Source organism: Scophthalmus maximus, chromosome 9 (assembly GCF_022379125.1).
Source record: "Scophthalmus maximus strain ysfricsl-2021 chromosome 9, ASM2237912v1, whole genome shotgun sequence".
In the NCBI taxonomy this organism is placed as follows: Eukaryota; Metazoa; Chordata; class Actinopteri; order Pleuronectiformes; family Scophthalmidae; genus Scophthalmus; species Scophthalmus maximus.
In genome coordinates this window covers 2,960,206-2,983,366 of record NC_061523.1, presented here as the reverse complement: position 1 = coordinate 2,983,366, position 23,161 = coordinate 2,960,206, and the positions used below count along the sequence as shown (strand labels likewise).

The 23,161-nt window shown below is 39.9% G+C and overlaps 1 protein-coding gene across 4 annotated transcripts in view; it reads right to left on the bottom strand.

Moving 5' to 3' along the window:
* The window catches only part of csnk1a1 (casein kinase 1, alpha 1), a 32,288-nt gene extending 9,447 nt beyond the window's left edge, over positions 1-22,841 (bottom strand). The window contains exons 1-10 of one of the 4 annotated variants that reach the window (XM_035649030.2): positions 22,130-22,841; positions 21,757-21,863; positions 13,940-14,066; positions 13,586-13,684; positions 7,991-8,074; positions 3,076-3,215; positions 2,732-2,810; positions 2,491-2,565; positions 2,302-2,408; positions 1,706-1,854 (exon numbers count right to left, since the gene is read on the bottom strand). In XM_035649030.2, the coding sequence (XP_035504923.1) occupies positions 1,706-1,854; positions 2,302-2,408; positions 2,491-2,565; positions 2,732-2,810; positions 3,076-3,215; positions 7,991-8,074; positions 13,586-13,684; positions 13,940-14,066; positions 21,757-21,863; positions 22,130-22,252 (1,090 nt within the window). In that variant the 5' untranslated portion in view covers positions 22,253-22,841. Of the gene's footprint in view, positions 1-1,700; positions 1,855-2,301; positions 2,409-2,490; positions 2,566-2,731; positions 2,811-3,075; positions 3,216-7,990; positions 8,075-13,585; positions 13,685-13,939; positions 14,067-21,756; positions 21,864-22,129 lie in introns of those variants that run through there. The other 3 variants (XM_035649032.2, XM_035649031.2, XM_035649033.2) reach the window with 3 other exon arrangements.
* Positions 22,842-23,161: the final 320 nt, after the last annotated feature.

The window sequence follows — 23,161 nt, the reverse complement described above, 5'->3', positions numbered from 1 at the left end:
CATGACAGATGTACAGTAGAACATTGTACAACGTCTGCTGTATGATGTAGTTGTATTCATAAAACATCTGCTACAAATGCTTTCGACACAGTTTGCAGCGCACGTGATGCTACTACTCTGCCTCTTGTCGGACTTTAAATATTAGTTACCATTTCCTGTTGTCATTTTCTCTTTTCTCTCGCTCTCACTCCTGATGGACTGATGAGCTGCAGAAGCCAAAAAACAAACAGAGCTGCTGTCGGCTGCTTCTCCGCTCTATGCTGTGTGCCTCAACCTAACTGGACGTGGCTGTAACTCTATTCCAGCCACTTAATTGGTTTGGCACGGCGCTATTCTCATTATCCTTGGCTGTTCGTGTTGTCTGTCAAAACATGGATGGAAAAAGTTCAATCAGAGTTATATCGAAGCCGCTTAAATTTATATCGAGGAACAGTTATTTTGTGATAATTATTTTTATCTTTTTATCGCCCAGCCCTACTGTGCATGTAAACGCACTGACTGTGGCCCACTTTTGCATGCTTCATGTCTAGTGTCTAGAATGGTACGGGAACTAGCATCGCCAAGTAAATCAAGAGCGGAGGCCGAAAATTATGATACTTGTGGGGGGCATTAAAGAGACAGGAGCTAAAACCAAATGTTTCAAACAGAGGCTGAAAAGAAGTCCTGCAGCAATGGACAGTATGAGGAGAGTGATGCGTTTTCAAAACATTATAGCATGTTACAACTAAATTTAAATCATGAAACTGAAAAGGAGCATAATGTCTGCTTTAATTATATGGACTGACAATTCTAACAAATTCTGATTACAGGAACAGAACAAGCAACTGTGACACCTTTTCTAAAATTATGTTTTTTTTTAACGTTGCTTTGGTTGGGTTGTCATTTGTCTCTAATGTTTTTGTGTTCTGTTCCACTGGAGACAGCAATGCAGTGTTAGGTAGTTCTGCTGACGTTCGCAACCATTTCTGTATTTAATAACAACAAGTATAAAATGAAAGTGAGTGACAACCTACTAGTCGGGGGTTTGTCCTGGTAAAAGGCTGTGCAGTGTCGCCTGTCAGTCATGTAATATCAACTTACAACGACTTCAAGACTCCCAACAAGACAGCAAGTCATGTAGTGTGAAGTGCACAGCGATACAATGACTTTGAAAGTTGGGAAGTCTGAACTTATGAGCAACATCTGATCTCCATCAGCTTGACACCAGGTGTAGATCATTAATGTGACGGGTAAAGTGTTAAGTGAGGAGGAAAAAACAAACATTATCCAGTTTGGAGAGGGAATGTTCAGAAGAGCCAGAGGCATGTGATGAGAGCACATTGAGACAGTGGCACGGCAGAGAGAGCCTGTCATCCAGCACCAACAAAGGAACAGAAGAGCATCGCAGCAAAGTTAGTAGTCAAATTCCCCAAGGACGTCTTTGCTTCTGCAAGACAGACCAATTGTATCAAGTTCTTTGATTTTGGATTTTCTGTTCTTTTAGGGTGCCCTCTCAAACTTATAATGCTGTTTGGCGTCATCATTCCAACAGGAATAACTTTTTTTGTTTTGCATTTCCAATTTGGGGTTTTATTCTTTGTTTTAAAAAGGGGCACTGGGATGTGGGATAGGTAATGAAACAATATCTAATAATCCTAAATACAAAACTGAGATATATGAGCAATTGGTGTCTGTAAAAAACGTCGCTTGGCTGTTTGCTACTAACCTTTCATGTTAGGCTTGGGTTTGTCAGTTTGCTTGCCTGTGGGGGTTTGTGCCTGCTGGCCCTGGCCCCCGGTGGTGGCCCCCTGCTGGGCAGCTTTCTGTTTCAACATGGTCCAGTCAAATGTGTAGTCATACTGGTGGTTCAGTGTCCTGAAACACACAGAAACCGGTTGAAGCATATTTCAACAATCAGCAGTTTGAAACAGGAAGGAAGGACAGTGGGACAAAGCAGTGGGAAAAAAAGGAAGAAGTAAGAGATTGAGTGAGGGCAAAGTCACATGGGAGAAAGTAGTAGGAAGCAATCTTTATGGTATACGACTAAATCATTTAGGAGTAGTTTTACCCAACTACCTACTCTAGTGCTGAGAAAAGACGTCAAACAAAAGGAAGCATATATTAGCAGTTACTGAAGTAGATTAGAGCTGTTTAGAAGTATTACTGTTGAACGTTTTTAGATTCTCCTGTGGATTTAACATTCATTGATAGTGACAGATGTCATTTTACCCAGCACAGGTGAGGACTGGAGCGAATTACTTGTCATAAGTACAGAAAAAGACGTGAATCCAGACTCCTCTCATTTGTGTGCCATGTGTTTACCTGAAGAGGATGCGGAACAGTTGGCGTAGGTACATGTAATCTGGAGCCTCCTCAAAGCGCAAGCCACGGCAGTAGTTCAGATACATGGCAAACTCTGCTGGGAAACCCTGGAAACATGCAATCACAGAACTGAGTGATGTAGATGTGCTCCGAGAACAACTGCGATACTGGTCCTGTTTCGTGTCTTACCTTACAGAGGACCTCAACAGGGGTGGACATCTTCTTCTCCGAGATCTTCTCATACTTCTGCTTCTTTGTGGCAGCCTTAGAAACACAAAACCAACACAAGTGTCACTGACAACATGCAAACCACTTGGACAACTTTGTAGTCTCAGTAACACTGACCACATTAGCTTTTTCTGCAATTTTAATCCAATACCCTATTTGTAAAAAATCACTCATGAGAAAAGCAGTGGATTAAGATTCATACCTTTAATCCCTGCCATGGCAGACTGGTTCTGTTGAAGTACATCAGCACATAGCCTAGTGATTCCATGTCATCACGGCGACTGGAGACAATAATCATGTTATTTGTTGAGTTATCACATATTCTCTGACATAATAAAAAAAAGAATGTATGATAAGACATTTCCTTTATTAACATCAAAAAACAGTTTGGTCACACTCATTTTAGATCAGGATACAAAGTCGCAGGTAGCTCTGCTCAACTGAGACACCAGTTCCTAAATCAAACATACTACATCAACAAGAGGAAAACTGTTTTCCTTGAAAGTAATCTTTGAAAATCAAATAATGAAAATAATGTGGACAGACCTCTGTTCGATGCCAAGATGAGCATTGATGGAGGCATAGCGTGCTGTGCCAGTCAGGTTCTTGTCTTCTCTGTAGGGGATGTGCTGTCGTGTTCGGTTGTCTCTGTACTTCTTCGCCAAACCAAAGTCGATAAGGAACAACTGACAGAGGGAGAGATCACATGGTGGTTATCCGTCGGTGAAACTCCAAAAATCTAAAAGTTAGTCATTTTGTACAGAATATGAGCTAAATTCTGCACAAATGTTGCATTAATCAATGATATACCTGTGTAATGCTGCAGCTAATGATTATTGTAAGATTTTTTTATCGCTTAATGTATTGATTATTTTTCAGATTGTTCGGTTAATCTAACGGTTATTTTCCGTTATTAATCCTTTGATTAACTTCCCAACAAATTATTACCCAAACCTTACATTAATCTTTCTCATAAGAATACTTCTTGCATCCTTCACTTTTAAGTCCAACATAAATTCAGATCAACATGAATAAAGCAAAAAACGATTTTAAGGGCATGAAATTAAAATGTGAGAGATAGACACTAAAATACGTTTTTGAAAGAAATCTATGAATGTAGTTACCATTTCAAACTCTACTGTTTGGGCCCTTTTCCCAAAATGAAACAAGATATATATCTGCAGCTAAAAGATCTATATGAATAATCTTGGTATCTACAGAAAGGGAAAACTTCAGCAGAGAAGTAAAGACCATTACATTAAAAAAATACTTAATTTTCACCTAAAAAAAGAAAACATTTAGAGTGAACATCCTTGATGTAACACAAAGGAGATGAGGGAAAAAAAACAATATTAACAATTAGAGCCCGACCAATATGGATTTTTTGGGACCAATGTCAATATCGTTATTAGGAGGTATATATACACTATATGTATGTATGTATGTATGATTCCTAAGATGTCGTTATCAAACCGTTATGACAAAGAAATGCTATTGAGGCTTGATCTATTAGTTTAACCATAAACTTTATCATAAAAAACTAAAATGACAGATTCACCCAATAAATAGAACTTTAAAAAAAAAATTAAAAAATTATTAAACTTAAAATGTAAAAACATAAATGCACATTTAAAGGCTTATATCAGTTGGCCAATAATATCGGTCGGTCTCTTAACATATCGTCCGATACACCTGTGAAAGGCTAATATTGGTCGATATTATCAGCACATAATGTAGGTGCACAAAAATTTCACAGCACCTGTTGGCACCGCAATAATACAACTATTATACATTTTTTGACAGTTCCCATTAACATTGGTAATTTCTTAACACATTATGAAAATTACTGTAAAAAGGAATAAAGGTGCAGATAAATGTTTTTTTTCTATTTAAATCTGAACACAAACAAGAAATCACAATAATCTCAATTGTTTAAAATGAGGATTTGAGACCTACATTTTGTAAAATGGTAATATTATAAGCAATTTTAAATGTTATCATAACGTCTGCCTCCTCACTGCTCTGTTTCCAGGTTTAGGCACTTTATGCTTCAATCTGGTGTGTGGTGTGTACACTATGTTGATTTCAATTTATTACACAATAGCCCTTCTATTCGTTAATACATTGTGCTACATTTTTTTAACTTCTGGATCTGACTGACAATTATATTGATTACTAGGATAGCATTGACTTAGCATGATATAGGTTCAACTCAATGTAGCTTCTTATGTACTAAGCTACTTTGCCCTGTTTGTGTAACTAAGCGTGCTACACTGGGTTGTCAAAAGTATCGATATTTTTCAATACCACGTATTAAAAACTATACAATCATTTCATTTTCTATAGTATCTAAAGTACCGACACAGATCTCTAATCAGATTTTCAAGTTACCCAAAGCTGCTAAAAGTAAGAAGATGGAAGAAAATCTACTGTTCCTCAACCTTTGGCCTTGACGCGACCCATCACGTGACTGGAGGCTGAAGCAGAGACATGTCAGCAACCAGTGAGCGACCCATTGCTCTGGTGAAGTAAACTAGGTGACCACCATGGCGAGTCCCGATAAGTAACAATGAGTGTACTGAAGGAAAAGACTCGGACTGCTGTCTGGTAATACTTTTTCTCAAAGAAAGGCGATAGACTCCAACGAGCCTATTTGTTAACAGTGTTGATGTCCCTTACCGTAAGACAATGCAGATGCGCAAAGGGTTTTTAAGTAGAGATATCGGGACCAAATCATTGTCGACAAAGAGGAAACACCAAAAATTTGGCTTAACATTTGTTGTGAAGAACGCAGGAGAACAACAGACGCTCACTTCCTGCATTAAACCCTCTGGATTCTACAATTAAAAGTAAATATAACACTGCACGCGTAGTCAGGTAAATGTACTTAAAGTATTAAATATAAAAGTAGTCAATTAAGCAGAGAAATGGCCCCCAACAGTAATACTATTACTTTATTAGATTCTTATTATTTATGAAAGTATTGCTAATTTTGGTATGCGATCAGTATTTGACTTTTTGTGTGTTATACTAGCTGTTAATAAAAAAATAATTAATAATTTTATTTGTGTGCCTAGGACCTTTTATTACCGTTGTATTGAGTATCATTTTTCATACTGGCATTACATATAAGTTTGAAATGATGGTATCGTGACAACCCCTTGTGCTACATTTTCCTGGGTGGTGTAGTGAAGCTGCATTTACTGTTGAGAAACTGGTAGCTTGCCCACCACTGTCAGTTTATCACTCAACATCAAGCTATCCAGTGCCCCACCCCACGGCAACCCCCAAACAAAAATAAATATCAATTCAGTTCAACAGGACATCAAATGACAAGCTGAGGTCTCTGCCTTCATGTTGTGCTGCATCAACCTATCCAAATGCATACACGATAGCCCTACTGGCCCTTCACCCAAAGCCAATACATATTTGCCAAAGTTGTCAATGCTGCTTGTGTAAATAAAGGATAAGGTACACACCTCTACAGAGAGCATCCGTTCAGCCAGCTTCATCTCATTTAATGATAAATGTCACTTACTGCCCTCAACGTTTACAAACTGTTGATTATTACTGTTAAAAAAATATCATGAGCGCTATAATATTTTCATAATCTTTAACCTGAATCCAACCAATATTAAGGTACCAACTCACAAATGTCCTCTCATTATCTGGCATGTCCACCTTTTAATATTGTGTGGCCCAGCAGAGCTTATTTTGTTGTAAAGAACACGACATGTTGATGCAAAACCCTACACTGAGGCAGAAATCTGTAGAATCAAGCTGATTTACAACTCCATTAATCACAATCAGAAGACAAACACAAGTTACAAAGTCCAGTCTCCCAAAACTATTTACATCCTACTGAAAAAGGCGTTGTTCACACACTGCGACACACATTGTACTGCCACATTCCACCTCCTATCAGTTAGACACGACCAAATGTGACCACACCAGACAGTCTGGATCAGCAGGTTTACCTAGCTTCAGTCTCTAGCCCTGAAGGGAGCTAAGCTTACTAGTAGTCATTTAGGCTAAGACGTCGTTACAGTGCTGCCATTTGCACAATTTAACAAATCCTCACACGCCACACCAATAACAAATGTAACAAACTAATTTGAAAAATCTCAATCTAGTTAATACCTTATTATCCAAAAGGACCTAATCAACCCATGTTTGGGCAGTAGAGGCAGAAGGACTAGCCAGTGTAGTCGAGGATTTTGTTAAGCTTAACAAAATTATACATGACAGATTGTAGTCGCGATAGTAATATATCTCATGTACAACAAGCCACGATGCATGGAATTTATTGGAGATACCGCCTACCCCATCTATGGTGAATTTTCTTTTAAACTGTAAAATCTATGTAACCTGACTTTTAGATGTTAAATCCTCTTCTTTTGCCGTCTCTGTCCTAGGGATGGGTATCGTTTGAATTTTTTGGCAATTACAATTCTGCATATGGATTCTGGTTCTTTTTTTGATAACGATTTTCAATGCCATAGGATTAAAAACAAACAAAAAAAACAGGTCAAATATTTAGATACTTAGAAGAATGATATTTCTGTTGGTAACTCAACATTAACATAACATGTTGACTAATGGACTAATGTAAATCTAAGTGAGTCACAAGCTCCTGTGACAACATTAGCCTGCACACAAGTCAAGAGAGGCTTTTTAAAATTCTTATATTATCAGTAACCACTCCTTTATCACATGGATCTAACGTTGACCAGGCCATTCTGAGTGTTTTCACTCTAATCAGATACACACCCTAAATTGTGAATGGTGGGCTGGTAGTGCGTATGGTTGGTTTGTTTGTACCTTAATGATTCACTTGATACGTTATCATCTAAATGGTGTCTGGGCTAGGATTCACCTATTCAATATTCAAGAAAATATTAAAAAAACACACATTTTATACATACAAACATTATTGAAAATGTTTTTGATGGGATGCTTTCTGCTATGTGATTTATCCATATGATTTCTTATTAAATATCAGTTGTGGATAACACATCTCTAAATCTTAGTTACACTGCTATATATATATATATGATAAAACAAGGACAAGATTATAATAAAGTTCAGGGATTTCAGGTTAGGCTTTAGTTAAATGTGAATTGTTGTAGAATGACTGTATTGCACTTTGATGGGCCAAACATCACATTAAAGACAGAGGAAGTGGCCTTTCAAACAGGAAAAGAAGCCATTCGATTGGAGGGACTAGAACCCCTTTTACAACAAATAGGGACAATAGCTACTCCCTTTGCAATGCTAATGGGAAGTTAGCATTGCTCTTCCAATATACTGAAGTTCACACTGCATGGAAGAGTGCATACTTTGGGGGTTATGAGTGCAAGTTGGGTGCTGGTGGTCTGATTCACTTTAAACCAGTGTAGGGTATGATTTGAAAGCGACAACTGCTGTTGTGAGGCAGCTGGTGTTGTGGTAAAGGTCACACCTGGTTTAATCCTGAGAAAGATGGGTCCTGAGAAGAGCTAACAGCCAAGCTTCTTTTCCTCTTCCCCACTGACGAGTCTAAACACTAGGGCAGACAGTAGAGGGGCAGGGGTCAAAATCACACAGCCTCTATCCACCTTCAGTCACAAAAAGCATGAGTACAACAAGCACTTCTGGTTGCACCCAAATGATTTGCTCCCTTACAAATACACCTGACAGTATATTGTAGAGCTACGATAGGCACCACCCTCGGTACATCCAGTTCACTTTAAATCTTTGTGGTACAGATATGATCATTCTGGACATCTTTCTAGAAGAAACCACGTGATTTCCTTCTGTCAGGACAACCGTGGAAAGATCAACCCTGTACAACAAGAATCCAAAGGTGCCTCTGCAAATGGAATGGTAATAAGGAGACGTCAGTATCATGTCTGACATTAAAGGCCAGTGCAGACCTGAAGGGAAGGGGCAGCAGACGGTTGTCCACTCTCCACCATCAACACAAAGAATGCATGTTAAATATCTGCTGACTTTAAGAAGCCCCTGAAGTGTGAAGTAGTTCACAGGCCATCAATAACAAAGAGAGTTCCTGTCTCTTAAATACATGCAAAACTTATATCGTTTGCGACTAAAAATCTATACAGTTGGGTAAGTATTGGACCAAATGTTGATTGTTGATAAAACTGCTGTAAAGTGCAATTGACTATCTTCTGCATTAGATTAAGATGTCCACTGGTCAACTGGAGCCCTGTCAATGATTAACTCTGATGGACAAAAACTCTGTGCAGAGTTAGGTCTGACTTAATGTGGTTTACACTGCAGAGCTCATTAGTATTTTAGAAACAAACAAATTATTAAAGATTACTCCAACACACAAGTGTCCCTGCAGTTACAGAGGCTACCCAGACAACAGCAGGCCCAGCTTCAGGACAAAATGTCTCGGCAAAGACTAGCATGTGCTCTGCAATTGTCCTTTTCTGGTCAAACTAAAGGCTGATCGAGGAACAATGTTTACTAGGTCATATTAACTTTCCTGTGTACAACAGAGCCCAGAACAAATCTGGAACATGGATTGAGACGTATTGTACAAAAAAAAAAGGCACCACAGACAAGCCGAGTCTTGGCCCAATCTGAGCCACCGGCAAATATAAAGGTATGTGAACTAATGATGGTAAATTCCAGATAACAAAGTATGTGAGATAACATGAAAGCCAAACAATATGTTTTTCGAAGCAAGAATATACAAAACCTTGCCTTTTGGTTTGCCATGCTAACCCTAGGTAACACAGCAGTGTGCTCATTACGAACTTTGAGTGTAAAGTTGAAAACAAAAGCCTGCTGAATTGAGACCTCTCAATCAGCATTTCTGAAAAACTTCTGGGGCAACTCAGCTCCACAACCGCAGCTGTTGTAAAAAAAAAAACCAACTAATTATGTTAATGAAGTTAAACAGCAATAACTTCGAGAGCCCCGAAAACACCGCTCACAAAAAAGAAAGAAAAGTCAATTGGCATGAAAGTTACATACATTCTTCTTTGAGTGTATAGAAGTGTTGTTTGGAAGTGTGTGAATGGGTCAATGTGACCTGAAAGGTTATATATATATATATATACACACACACATATATACAGTCCATTCACCATTTACTTCAGAAGGTAACCAAATGTTAAATATAATGATTACATTTGAAATCATGAACAGAGGGCTGTTTGTGCTCCAACACAGTTCTTTTCTAAACGGATGTAAACCCACTTAAAGTAAAGTTTAGACTCGGCTCTTTGATAGTTTCCATTATTTCATTTTTAGTTGACAGTGCGGAGGAGTCTTAAAGCAGTTCTGACTTTATAACTGTAAAGTGACCCCTCTGTCAAAGTCATAATCATAAAAGATTTTGAAACACAACAGTCTCCTCAAAACTCTTCAGTTAAAACAATTCTATTGTGTTTGAAATATTCTTATTAGACTTCATGTTTAAGGGACATTTGTCTGCAACAGACAGATCCAGACTGCAGCATCAGGGCTCAAATGCTAGCTACAGCAAGGTAGTCACATCTAAGGTTCATAGGCAGGAAACAGTGGAAGTTGGGCTGTTTGCACAACTGGCCTGGGGCAAACCTTATATTCTTAACTTTAGAAGCTGGTGAAATGCTTTAACCTGACCAAATGTTGCCATTGTCTGCAATGGCTAACAAAATGTTATATATATGACAGGAAACTTGGTTTTACACCTTTGACCAGAGGCGATCAATGGGATTGAGATCTCAGTGACAGCACTGTATTGTGTGACTAACTGTAAGTGTGGACACCTAGCCTGTTGGAGTCAGACTAATATTCAAATGTGTAGTAGTCTGGGACCTCTCGGTTCATTTTAGATTTACAAGAGGCGTTACCAACGGTCGCAGAGGAATCATGTGACGTCTGTTGAGCGACATGAACACGTCAACAGACTAGAGCAGAGAGGAGATGACGTGATGTCTGTGATGATGATTCATCAGCAGCAGCCATCTTCGTTGTTTACAAAACTCGCTTCTCTCTGTGTCATGGTATAAACACCGCCCCTTATCAGAAAATCTGTTGTGATTGGACCGGCAAAATTTCTGCTGGAGGGAAACCACTTCCCAATTGAGGAGATCCAGACCGTATTCTGGCAGAGCCAATAGGATTTTTTGGGTTATGGTTATATTGTTAAAAAGATGCCTAACGGTCAGTTACTTTTGTTTCATTTATAACAGTTGCTGTATAGTGAAGCACATTTTTATCGTGATATTAGCAAAAAAGTTCCTTAGTCTGAAAGAGTATTTCAGGTAGAGTTCCGAACACCAGGCCTCGTTACTTCCATCTTTTTTTAATTAAATTGAATAAATACAATTAATCTTCCTGGCAGATTACAGCAGATCAGTGCCTGATGATTTATCTACACTATCATTCAAAAGGTTTGGGAATACCCAAAATCTTGTCTATTGTTGTTTAAGCAGCTGAAACCAAGTGAATTGCCTTAAATGTTAACAGTCTACAATAAAAACCTGACAAACCACATACATGTCATAGAAAACAGAGCTTGACTTGACTGGATGTTAGTGAAGTGTGGTTGGTGATTTACTCAGCCAATGCGCTCCTATAAACAAACAGATACTTAATGGTATAAAGAGTATACTACAGTAGTGAGATTTTTTTTGATCCTTCTATCATACTGATGAGGGTTTGAAACTGTGGGTTAACCTGTGCAGTTCAGGGGAGGCTAACAAGTAATTCAGACATGCGTTCAATCTATTCCTCTCAAATACACAATGCAACCAGTGTTTTAATTTTAAAAAATCTATTATTTGTACATTTCTCATAACATAGAATATCTCTGATGTGTGTGTGTGTGGTGTGTCTTTCAGTCTGCAGCCCTGCCACTGAACCTGAGAACCAGTTGTCACCATTGTGCTGAACGTGCCATCGACATGATTCCCAGCTGCCGCTGCTGGGGGTGATGATGTATCAGATGCCATCGCTGTAGGTGTGAGCCGACGTAAATGGACCATCAGCACCAACAAAAGGAAACACATACACAGTGTAGTACTCCCACAGAGCCTGACAGGACTCAAGATGTCTCCCACTAATTTAAAAATTTAAAAACTACTGTTTTAACACAATGTGTTTCATGTTATAGCAAGACCATAGATAAATCTACTCAAAGGCATATTTCTTTCATTCCAGTCATTGTCCCCACGTCAAGTTAACAAAGGTACATGGCTAATTAGGTACGTCACTTGATGTCTTACTCGTCGACTTTCCTGGATCTATTGCTGCTTTCCAGATGAACTTGGAATTTGAGGTTTTCCAGTTCCCAGAGGATATAATAAAGTTTTAATAATAATAATACTTTCACTACTGTTGATGAATGAAGCAGCTTTTTTGGATTGTGAGGTCGGGGTTGCAGGGTTTCTCAGGGGGCTAGGAATTTCTGACTTCAGGTGATGCTCCACTTGAAAATTCCAACTGAAGTTGGAATTTCTAAGTTCCAGGTTCAACTGAAACGCAGCATATATCAAGTATCATTTCAACGTGCTAGGTAAAACGCTGATTTGCTAAAGAGGGGAACATTGCTGATTTTCAACCAGCTGATGTGAGCTACTGTAGCTACTCCTGGATTAATTATTTCTCCACCCCGCGTCAATCCGGTTAAAATAAATGAGACGTGTTGCGCTTATCTAATCTTATGGACCACCTGTTACAGTACAAGTCAAATTCATCCATTCACACATTAATACAGCGCTGCCACATTTGTACACTGTTGGAAGAGCTGTCAGAGGCGATTTAAGGGCAAGTGTCTTGCCCAAGGAGAGGCAGACTGGGGGAAGCGACCTCTCTAACTCCTGAACTACAGCCGTCTTGTGTTTCGACCCGTAAGAGTGTAAGCAGTGCAAGCAGACTTTTGAACATATAGTTCTGTCCGACACTGTCATTTGTTTGTGTAGTTGACATGTGCTGGTGCAGTGCATGTGAGTGAGATGGAGAGAGAACGTGTGGAATGGAAATTTGTTAAAATAAAATGTGCAAGATAACATTTATGTAGCAATAATTAATAGGAAAACTAATTTTCCTTAATTTTTCAGTACAAACAGAAGTGATAATGTAGGAGCCTATTGATACTACGGTCTTCAGTCATTTAGCCACAGGGTTCTTTTAATACGGGGTGTCCGCACCCATCTCTAGTTCTTTGTGATCTGATTGCAATTGTAACACAGCCTGACCATATGAGAGTACTGAAGTCTATCTCCCCAGACGCATGGAATGGGGTCTCAGTGATAGTTTTGTGTACAGTCACATTACAAGCACTGACACTGTGACACATGACCAAGTAACAACAACGCCAGAATGATGTGGAAAAAATTACGCATTTGGAATAAATTCCTACTTTGCAGATCTTGAAGCAGAGTTGAACGCCACAGTAGAAAATCTACAAAGGGTTTGGCAAGTCCACAGAAAGCCGAGCGGTCTTGAAACCACTACATTTACGATTTCTTCTATGACGACTGTTGCTGGTGCGACCTGCATGCTTATAAAGTAAACAATGGAAATCCAATTTTCATGATAATATATAATATATATTTTTAAAAACCGTTGACACTTTTCTATCCAAAATAAAATAATTTTGATTGTAAATGTCTCCTATCCCTATATTAAGGAAAGTGCTTCATCTCTTAAGTGCTTCATGCACTGCTTAAAAGTTCAATTTCTCAAGTGTTACTTGAGACCTTCTGACCCAAAACAGGCAGAGGCTCCTATTGATTAAGAGCGGGCCTGTCTCCAGACTTGGAGCTACTTCACAAGGTGTAAGTTAAGAACCTTCAATGTGCAACATATTACTGGGACCAACTTACTGAACAAGGTTTGATTTCCACTGTAGAAAGAATAAGTATGTCTTAGCCAGGAGAAAGTTCTTTTAGATGCAGTAAGAGCATAGATGTGGCATCATCATTTCTCATAAATGTGTAGGTCATCTTGGTACTAGCACTGTGAAGTAAACATGGCTACATGACATACTAATAGCTCTACATAGACCTTCAAAAATCCATACTACTACGTACAGGGTCCCATGATGTCTTACCTTATTACAATGACGACCGATGCCCATGAGAAAGTTGTCTGGTTTGATGTCTCTATGGATGAAGTTCTTTGTGTGTACATACTCAATTCTGCTGATCATCTGAAGATGAAAAGAAAGTCACACAGTTAACACTATCCTCCCATTCAAATAAAGAAAGTGATTTATTTTACTTGACTTGGAAACAAACGACTTATCTTGTCTGCCGAAACAGGAGGTACACACTGATACTTTCACACTGTCATTGATTAGGGGTCAACATCCAGGGAACTAGGATCTTCTTGCTGAGGGCAGCACCACCCTACGATTTATATTTAACTATGCTCCACAGGCATGTTCACTGCTTCAGAAGATTACCTGGTCTGCCAGCATGAGGACCGTCTTCATGGTGAAGCGGCGAGAGCAGAAGTTGAACAGATCCTCCAGACTGGGTCCAAGTAGGTCCATGACTAGGACATTGTAGTCCTTCTCTTGGCCATACCACCTGGTGACAAGATTAGAATGAGGAAGGGTTTGAACCAGCTCCACATGTTAAACACTGATTACATACTGTTTGGCTTTCATAAGATTGGGTGTGTTGACAAAGGTATTGTTTTTATTAATACATGACGTGAATATGTGTCAAATGTGCCCCTAAATGTTCTGTGAGGGGCTTCAGTGCTCCTAGTAAAAACTATTTGTCTGGAGCCCTGAATACAAATTACTGTATTCCACCCTTCAAAGGAAGGCAAATGATAGACAATTTACTGATTCAGTCTCATTTACAATATACTATCAATTTGGAATTAAATCAATAATCACAAACAATATCACCATATTGGTAGTTAGCAATGGATTTGGAGTTCTAACGGTCAGAGGTTGGCAATGTTCACATTAGATACCCCCGACTGTATATTAAGAAACAATTATGCAAAAGATAACAAGGCCAAAACAACAGTATCTAAACTAAGAAAAGAAAATATAAATGTAGCATGTGTGTTTGAAAACACTGGACTGTCATAGTTGCCCTGTAGCGTGTTTCGGTTGCCACCTGAGGGCCAACGCCTGAGGTTGTCAGGTTCTAATGTCAATCTGGATTGATTGTTTATTGTTGGGGTTCAAGAACAGCAAAGATTTCTATTGCCTTATAATAATAAATTTCATTTATAGAACACTTTTCATTGCTAAAAGCAATCTCAAAGTGCTAACGGTTATAAGGTAATAAGACATGCTCTTTCAAATCATGTAAAGCTTTATAAATAACTTTATTGCACATCATAAACTACATTTATTTCATCTATCTACACCATTAGAAAGGTTTATAAATTACTGTAATAAATGGATCAATTAAATGTTGTGTGTTATTTTTAGATATTAAAGGTATTACTACTCTCATCGATCCAGTACTTTAAAGGTACTCCTCTGTTCTTTTTCCCTTTTTAGTCCATAAAAATTAAACAAAATGATAATAGAGAAATGTTTTATTTCTCGTACTGTACACAATAAATTATATAGCAAACAGCTATATTTTGAGAAAATAATATATGAAAGTACATGTGTGTAGAGTGATGGGACTCGTCAAAGGAATAATGTAACAATTCAATAAACACACATATACGTGTATATAACAACCGTCAGAAGACAGGTTTGTATAATATAAAGAGGTAGATAAACCTCTAGTGCATTTTTTTGTGACAAGTATATATTACAGTTCAAAAGTTAGACGTTACTAACTATAAGTATATATATATATTTATATAGGCATATAACATTTTATTGGTGCTTGCAAGCAGCAGCATTTATTACTGCAAACAAAAAAGAATAACATAATGCTTAATTAACAAAGCATCAAATTAAACAACAATCCAAACAAACGCCAGTCAAACTGCAAACATTCACTGTTTATAAAAATAAAATACAAATGCCTTTTTTCAAAAATATTCCATGGTTGCACCTCACATTTAGCTGCTCTGTCTGTGTTTTTACCCACCAACATAGACGAGGAAGAATACCACAATCTGAGCCAATCAGAGGCAGAGTAGGGGCGGGCCTTCGTCTCTGATTGGCTCTGACTCTGGTATTCTTCCTCGCTGAATGTTGGTGGGAATATACTACATGTGAAACGGCATGTTGTAGACTGCCCTTCTCCTTGAGCAACAAAAGTGATAACGATAATTATCGCAAAATATCTTTCCTCCATATACATTTAAGACACGGTCAATATAACGTTGATAGAACTTATTCCATCCATGTTTTGACAGACAACACTAACAGCCAATGACAATGAGAATAGCGCAGTGCTGAACCAATCATGTGGCTGGGGTCAGAGGATCAGGGGTTACAGCCTCACACAACACAGAGCGGAGAAGCAGTCGGCAGCAGCTCATCAATCCGTCAGGAGTGAGAGCGAGAGAAAAGAAAAGAAAAAATTAAAACAGGAAATGTTAACTCGAGCGACAGCGTTACTGAAGAAGACGTCCCGACGGACACGAAGCTCAAAAGACGAAGACATTGTTTAAAAGAAGGTCCGAGGAATATTTATATATAAGTCCGACAAGAAGCAGAGTAGTAGCATCACGTGCGCCGCAAACTGTGTCGAAAGCGTTTATAGCAACTGTATTTATACAACTACATTATACAGCAGCAGTTGTATAATATCCTACATTTGTCATGTTCAACTTCTCACAGAAAATAAATAATACTTAAACCAAAATTTACTTTGGTTTAAATATTATATCTTTACAGCTCACAAACTTTAAGCTTGACAGCAATAGTGATTTGACTTTTATCGTGGTATATGTCGATCAATATGAAAAAAATTATTGTGATGAGATAACTATGTATAGTTTTTTGTTAAAAAAGACATTCCCATTACAACTTTCCCCCGCACAGACCCGCCGCTACTGAATTATTTTATTCATGTATTTTACGAGAGGAGATTGGGCAGCCCCCTCCCCTCAGCATTCAGCGGCAGGCAGCAGCAAACCAAAGCAGTGACGACTCAGATAGGATAATAAAATTTAACAATGCTTAATAATATCGCCAAAGAAGAGCTTCCATTTACAAAATGTAGAACTCAAATCATCCTCCTGAAAAAGTACATTTGTTCCTGTTTACAGTCATTAAACGCTAATAAACGCTCCACATTTATAGCACTTTTCCTTGTCTCTTTCTCTGTTGAAGTACAGTCAGACTTTAGACTGTTCACCACGCTGTGTTTCACTCTGTGGCTCAGGGGGTTAGCATGCATGCTAAGCGCTAGCTCGTAAGAAAATAGGTGCTGTCACGTTGATGCATGACGTAGACAGACAGGTCCTGGCAGATGGATAAAAACCTCCAGGCTTTGTTTGCAAAAATGCAAAAGTCTATATCTTTGAGAAACGATAAGGATCTTGAGGCTTGTGTCGTTGTTCAGTGCATGAGCGCTAGGGAACGTAAATGTGTCATATGTAATTGCGTTGCTATATCATTGATATCGCAATATGCCACTTTTAACTCAAAAACTGTATACCGTATTAACGTGGAGGGTATGATATGGCACAACCCTAATCAACATTACAGCACTTTAACAGTTAAGTCCAAAGCCTGGGTAAAGGAATAGAAGATGCTCTCATAATTTAATTTTAAGTAAAGAACATCAACGTTAACCACCAATCCCAACGATCAATTAGGCTTCTCCAACCAATATATGAAAACATTACACCTCAGAAATCGACACCAAAGCGGAAAAAAATCTTACAAACTGAGGAACAGAAGATGCTAAAAGACAAAAAAAGGAACTCGACTGTCTGAAGAAGAAACTAAAACAGATCCACAGTGCTGCTTGCAAGTCAAACCACAAGGAGGAGGATGGGTGATCATGCACAGTCATCCATGGTAAGACCGGGAGAGTCAGGAAGGCTGGACAGATTTACAGGAAGAGCTTCTCACGGATACAATGGAGAAATTCCTCAGAGAGGAGGGGAGCCTGAAGGCATCCCGCTCCCAGTTTTGTGAGCACAGGCCCTCCTGGATTGTGAAACCCCGAGTGACAGACCAAGAAACATGAACAATCTAGCAGCAAGGTAAAAAAATTGCACCAACAAGAGATAACAAGCACAATGTGCACAACTGTCTGTCAGTGACAAAGAGAATGTGATGCCTTGCAAGGACATTAGCGTAATGTATAATATTTAATGACTTATTGAAAAGATGTCAGACCCTTTATACTGTTTGAATAGTTTTTTTCAATATAATGCTTGAAAACAAAATCACAATAGAAATTGATGTGAAAAACTGTTATGGCAATGAAGTAATTTTTTGCATTAAAAAAAAGTGTGTATATGTTAATGATACTCATTTTGGGCAATATTCACTACCCTTGAGCACAATGAAGTGCTTTCCATCAAAAAATGTGAAACGTTTTTTTTTTGTTTAATATTTCTAAATAAAGATGTGTTACGTATTGAATTAATTTCCTCAGTGTCTCTACAGATGTCTTAAAATATCTAAAACATGTGCACTTATTAAATAATATTTTTAAATTGAATAGTTAAATTAGATCCTATTTGATATTAAGGAAAAAAATATGTATATGCAATGGTCTGTGATTTTTGCTATGAGTTGTAGCATGTTCATGTGAATCAGGGTTAGGTCAGGTTTTCAGTTGGCATCAGTTACTATTTTGAAGGTGGACACGTCTTCAACGAGGTGAGAGAGAGACCTGCAGGCTGAATGAAGAGCGCGAGCCAATAGTAATGGAGTATATTTATAAAGTCACATTCACCCATTCAAACATCGAACCTTCAGGTCAGTGGACGACCGACTACCTCCTGAGCCACAGCCGCCCACAATAGGGAACAGAAAGTAATGAATCAAAGACACAAAGGGTTTTCAGCGGTTACATTCTACAGAACAAAACTCCCTGCTGGAAGGTTTGTGTAAATACATCCATGAGTTGAGCTATGTGCAGCTCGTCTGCTGTGAGTGACGGCCACAGGCTGACGACCAGCCTTTTAACGTCTGTTAACCAAGTCTGTCTATCCAAAATGTATATTACTGATATTATCATTTTAAAAAGTCATACTTTCATTGTGCCTGGATTTCATATAAGATATCTATAACATCCATCAATCATCTATCAAGCAACTTCTTAACAATGCACATTAGCGTCCATGAGGTAGGAGAGACACTGAAGTAATAGCATGTCATTATTCAGTGACAGTCTAAAGAGTTATTTCTTCAAACATAAACATTTGATTTGTTTTAATTTGCATGTTCTTTGAAAGACCATCGTACAAGACGTGCAACTTGTTTTTCAAACAAACTGCTGCAAAGGATCAAATGTAGCTTTAGTCTATTTTCCGATGAATAGATTAATTTAAGTAATAATAAACAGATTAATCGATTATGAAAATAGATGTTGGTTGAAGCCCCAGTCTACCTACGTCATCTTACTTTTCTCAAACTTGATGATATAAAACAGCTTATTGCTCATCGTAGAGATGTTTGCTGCATCCTCTGCCCAGTCAGCAGCAACAGGGAGAAAACCTTGACCATACCGAACAGGCAGGCTCTCACTCGTCACTGTGAATAACAGTCACCTGCACAAATGTTCAGTGGGCAATCACAATGATCATCCTGATGCACAAGCCAGCTCTATTAGACAAAAGAGCTTGTCCTTACACAAATACAGTCAATATCTTCAACCTCAGATATCCAAGTGTGCACTTAGCCAATACTGTTTACCATGTAGATAACCAGAGGTTTTTTTAACTTCTAATTCACCATAAGGCTACACTGCATAAAAAGGGTTGAAAGAACCCGAGGCGGTGGTGGCTGTATAGAACAGAGTGAAGGAGGGGCAGCAGGACCAGCAGGTTGAACAGGCTCCAACAAGACGGAGTTAACAGGAAGCCGCCAGCGCAACGATTCAATGATTCAAACAGTCCCTGTTGTGTAACAGTGAAGGTGGAAAGGCTATGCTATGAAAGTTGAAGCGAAAAAAATAACTTACCAAAAGTAACCCCATATAAAATATGACATATATATGGCCTTGTCCTATGAGAGGACATTTATTTCATGATTTTCGGTTCAGCATGTGAACAATAACAGCAGCAGACGCGTTTGTAAGTCAGGTCAGATCCACAATGTGCCCAGACACTACAAAGAGTAGGGTTGTCACGGTACCAAAATGTCAAACTTCCATATAATACTAGTATTAGAATAAAATACTCGATACCACGGTGAAAAGAAAAAAGGTCCTAGGCATAAAAATAAGATTATTATTAAGAGCTGGCATTACACACAATCAAGACACAGAAAAAGTCAAATAATGATCGCATACCAACATTATCAATATTATTCTTGAATGTTTTCCCTACATTCAATGAATAATGAGAATCTCCTGAAATAATAGTATATATGTACAGGGGGCATTTCTCTGCGTAATTGAGTACATTTAACTACATGCTTGTAGTTTTGTATTTACTTTTAATTGTAGAAAACTGTGTTTTTACAGCATGGTATTAGAACTGTGGCGACCCTGCCCGCCAGTCAGGGGAGTGGGAGAGCGGTTGGGGGAGACGCTGGGATTTCCAAGCTGTCAGTGAATGTGTCCACCCAGTAAAGAGTGACATGTCCCTCTGCTGTGTGTTCTGTCCGGCCCTATTCCGTGTGGTTATTCAGAGTTGGACTTAATAAACATCTGACCTACACTGGTTCTCTGGCCTCCTGTTCTTCTGTATGATCACTACAGTACTGTTAATGCTATTGACACAACCTCCCATTAATCATAGTGACACTAGCTTTACAACCAATTATTAAAACGAACTTCCTGGTGCCTCCAACTGGCTGCTAGCACTAGAATTCTCTGATGGCAAGAAGTGCACACAAAAATCCACAATTGGCCTCCAAGTCGCGTGTGCTCATATCGATGTGTGTGTGTGTGTGTGTGTGTGTGCGTTCAGTACATAGTCATCCTCTCTACACTGCCATGTGCAAGCTGTAGTGCATGATAATTTATCGATTAGTAATCGACTACTAAACTATTTTGATAGTGTATTACTCGTTATGGACAAAGAGTCAAAATTCTCTGATTTCAGCTTCACAAATGTAAATATGTTCTACTTTCTTTGCTCCTCTATGGCAGTTGGCGTGTGGACAAAACATCATCTTGGGGTTTGGGAAACACTAACCGACAGATTCATCAATAAATTGGTTAGTTGGGGCCTTATTTCCAAAAACTATACAACAGAGTGTGAATTGAAATCATTATCAATTTAACATAATTTTTCATTAGAGTTGGACGCTGTTTAAAAGATTTTCAATAATGGTATTAAATATATTAAGTACAGATGTTCTAAACAATAAGCACTACAAATATGTAAATGATCCATGAGAATGCTTGACAAATGCCCTTTGGTGGAATTACTAAATGCATTTCCGTACATTAAATATATATTAAATGATATCTGGTATCTGATACAGGCAACATTTCATTGTCGATGGAGCTCGTGTTTCCATTCCAACATGTTTACAGTACTTTCAAATGTTCGACATCTGGTGGTAAGTATTGATGTCTTCCTTGATTAAGGGCACATACAAGAACACCTTTCTGGTAATATTCAATGACCTGAAGGTCGAGGGTTTCCATGGTGAACAACTGAAAGCCTGCTGGGAGTGCTGCTACACGGTGTGTGTACTTGAGTCTGGACAGCAGCACATGCTCCAGGGGGCTACACCCCACTCGAACACACCTGTACACGACCACCACCGTCCGGCTCGGTACACGGTGTGTGGGGGTCGCCAGGGGGCTCAGATCGCGGGGCTGAACACACTCCGGCCTCGCGGGGCTCGGATTGTTGATTTCGCCTGTGTGCCCGCCGCCATTTTCTAACAGGGCCGAGGAAGACATGTTGGGAGCTAACAACAAAAGAGGAGCGGCCATTTCTGCCCCTCGCACTCGCTCGAACCGATCAGCTGTTGAATCGCGATCGGAGTGCTTCGCCGGGGTCCGAACCCGGAACACGACACATTTAGCAGAAGCACAACACGACGGGTATTTTTTGGGGGGAAAGGCGTTCGCGGAAGCGAACCGGACCGAGTGACGTCGGGCAGATTAACGGGCCTACCGCCGACACTCCGCCGCCCGGTGGTGTCGACGGCCGCGGTGTGAGGTGTCAATGTGTCAGTCGTTCGTCGGGGTCGAGTCTTACCTGATGTGTGGGATCCCGACACCCCCTTGTAGGATTTTGTACAGCTTGCTTTCGTATAACAACTGTGGGTGTCTGGCTTTCTGTGACTCCAGCTTTACAGCTACCTCCTGGAAACGGCATATACACCAAATATTACATACATATACATTACATTTCTATGACATACATGTGACGTGTGCATTGTGGTATTTACAGCTCGGTGGTCACTGCGCCAGTTACTGCTGAGACAAATTAGCCCGGCCAACGTAGCAGCTAGCTGGCTAGCTACAGACATGCTAACCCACGGAGCTGTGTTGCAATCAGCCTCGGGTCCCTTTGGACCGAGCCCCCCTCGGTTCTTAACCCCGCTGTGTGCGTGTGGGCGCCACGTTACCTCTCCGTTCGTGATGTTGATGGCCAGATAGATGTCGCCGAAAGACCCCGATCCGATCTTCCGCACGAGCTTGTACTTCCCACCGACGATGAACTCGGCTTTGGAGCCGCTGCTGCTCGCCATCGCGTCCGCCGGACGACGACCTCCGCTCGACTCGCTTTACGGAACTGTGTGTGACGGCCTGGGCCAGGTGTCAGCAGGACATACAGAGTCCCGAGCGTCCACTTGGCGACGAGCTGCTGCCCCCTCGACAACAAACACAAACAGGCCCCGTGGAAAATAGATTTCCCCCCTGGCGGTGTTCCCTTTCTCGACGGGACCACCAAGTACCAATAAAAACCCTCCGAGAGACACGGAGTGTCGCCCGCGAGAGCCTCTAGGAATAAAAATCAACAGCTCCCTCCGACCTCACGCACGGCCCTCGCCACCAGCCACCTCGAAGTAGCAGCCCTATTCGAATCGGACGCTAGCCAACGTTAGCATCTAGCCGCCGCGGAGAAGGGAAAAAAACAAAAAAACGTCTGTCCCTCCTCCGTGCTGAGGGGCAGAAGGCGCCGCGTCGAGTACAATCCCAGTGGCGGCGTTGGTTCTTCGGGCTTTTTTAGTCCCTTCAAGTGGTTTGTGACAAACTTCGAGGGTCGCAACCGTATGTACAAAGCGCAACCCACTCACTCCGCCATCTTGTCTTCTCTACCCTTTCTCTCAGCTGGCTTCCGCTGTAGGCGATTAGGAAGCCCGGGACCCCTTCGAGGTCCGTCGGAAAAAACACAACTGAGACGCGTGAACGCCGTATCTCGTTCTCACAGCCTAGTGGCGTGAACGGGATTAGTCTCTTTTGTGCTTTTTATATACAGTCTATTAATATTGAGTGCCCATTCGACAACTGCAAACTGTTGGTTCACAGAAAGAAACCAGCGTCCACTGTATATTCTGTTTTGCACAGTTGCCCACGCGGGCAACTTTTGGCCTCTAACTTTTGCGTCAGATCAAAAAGTTGTAAGAAGACATATGCACCGTATTCACTTTCAGCAC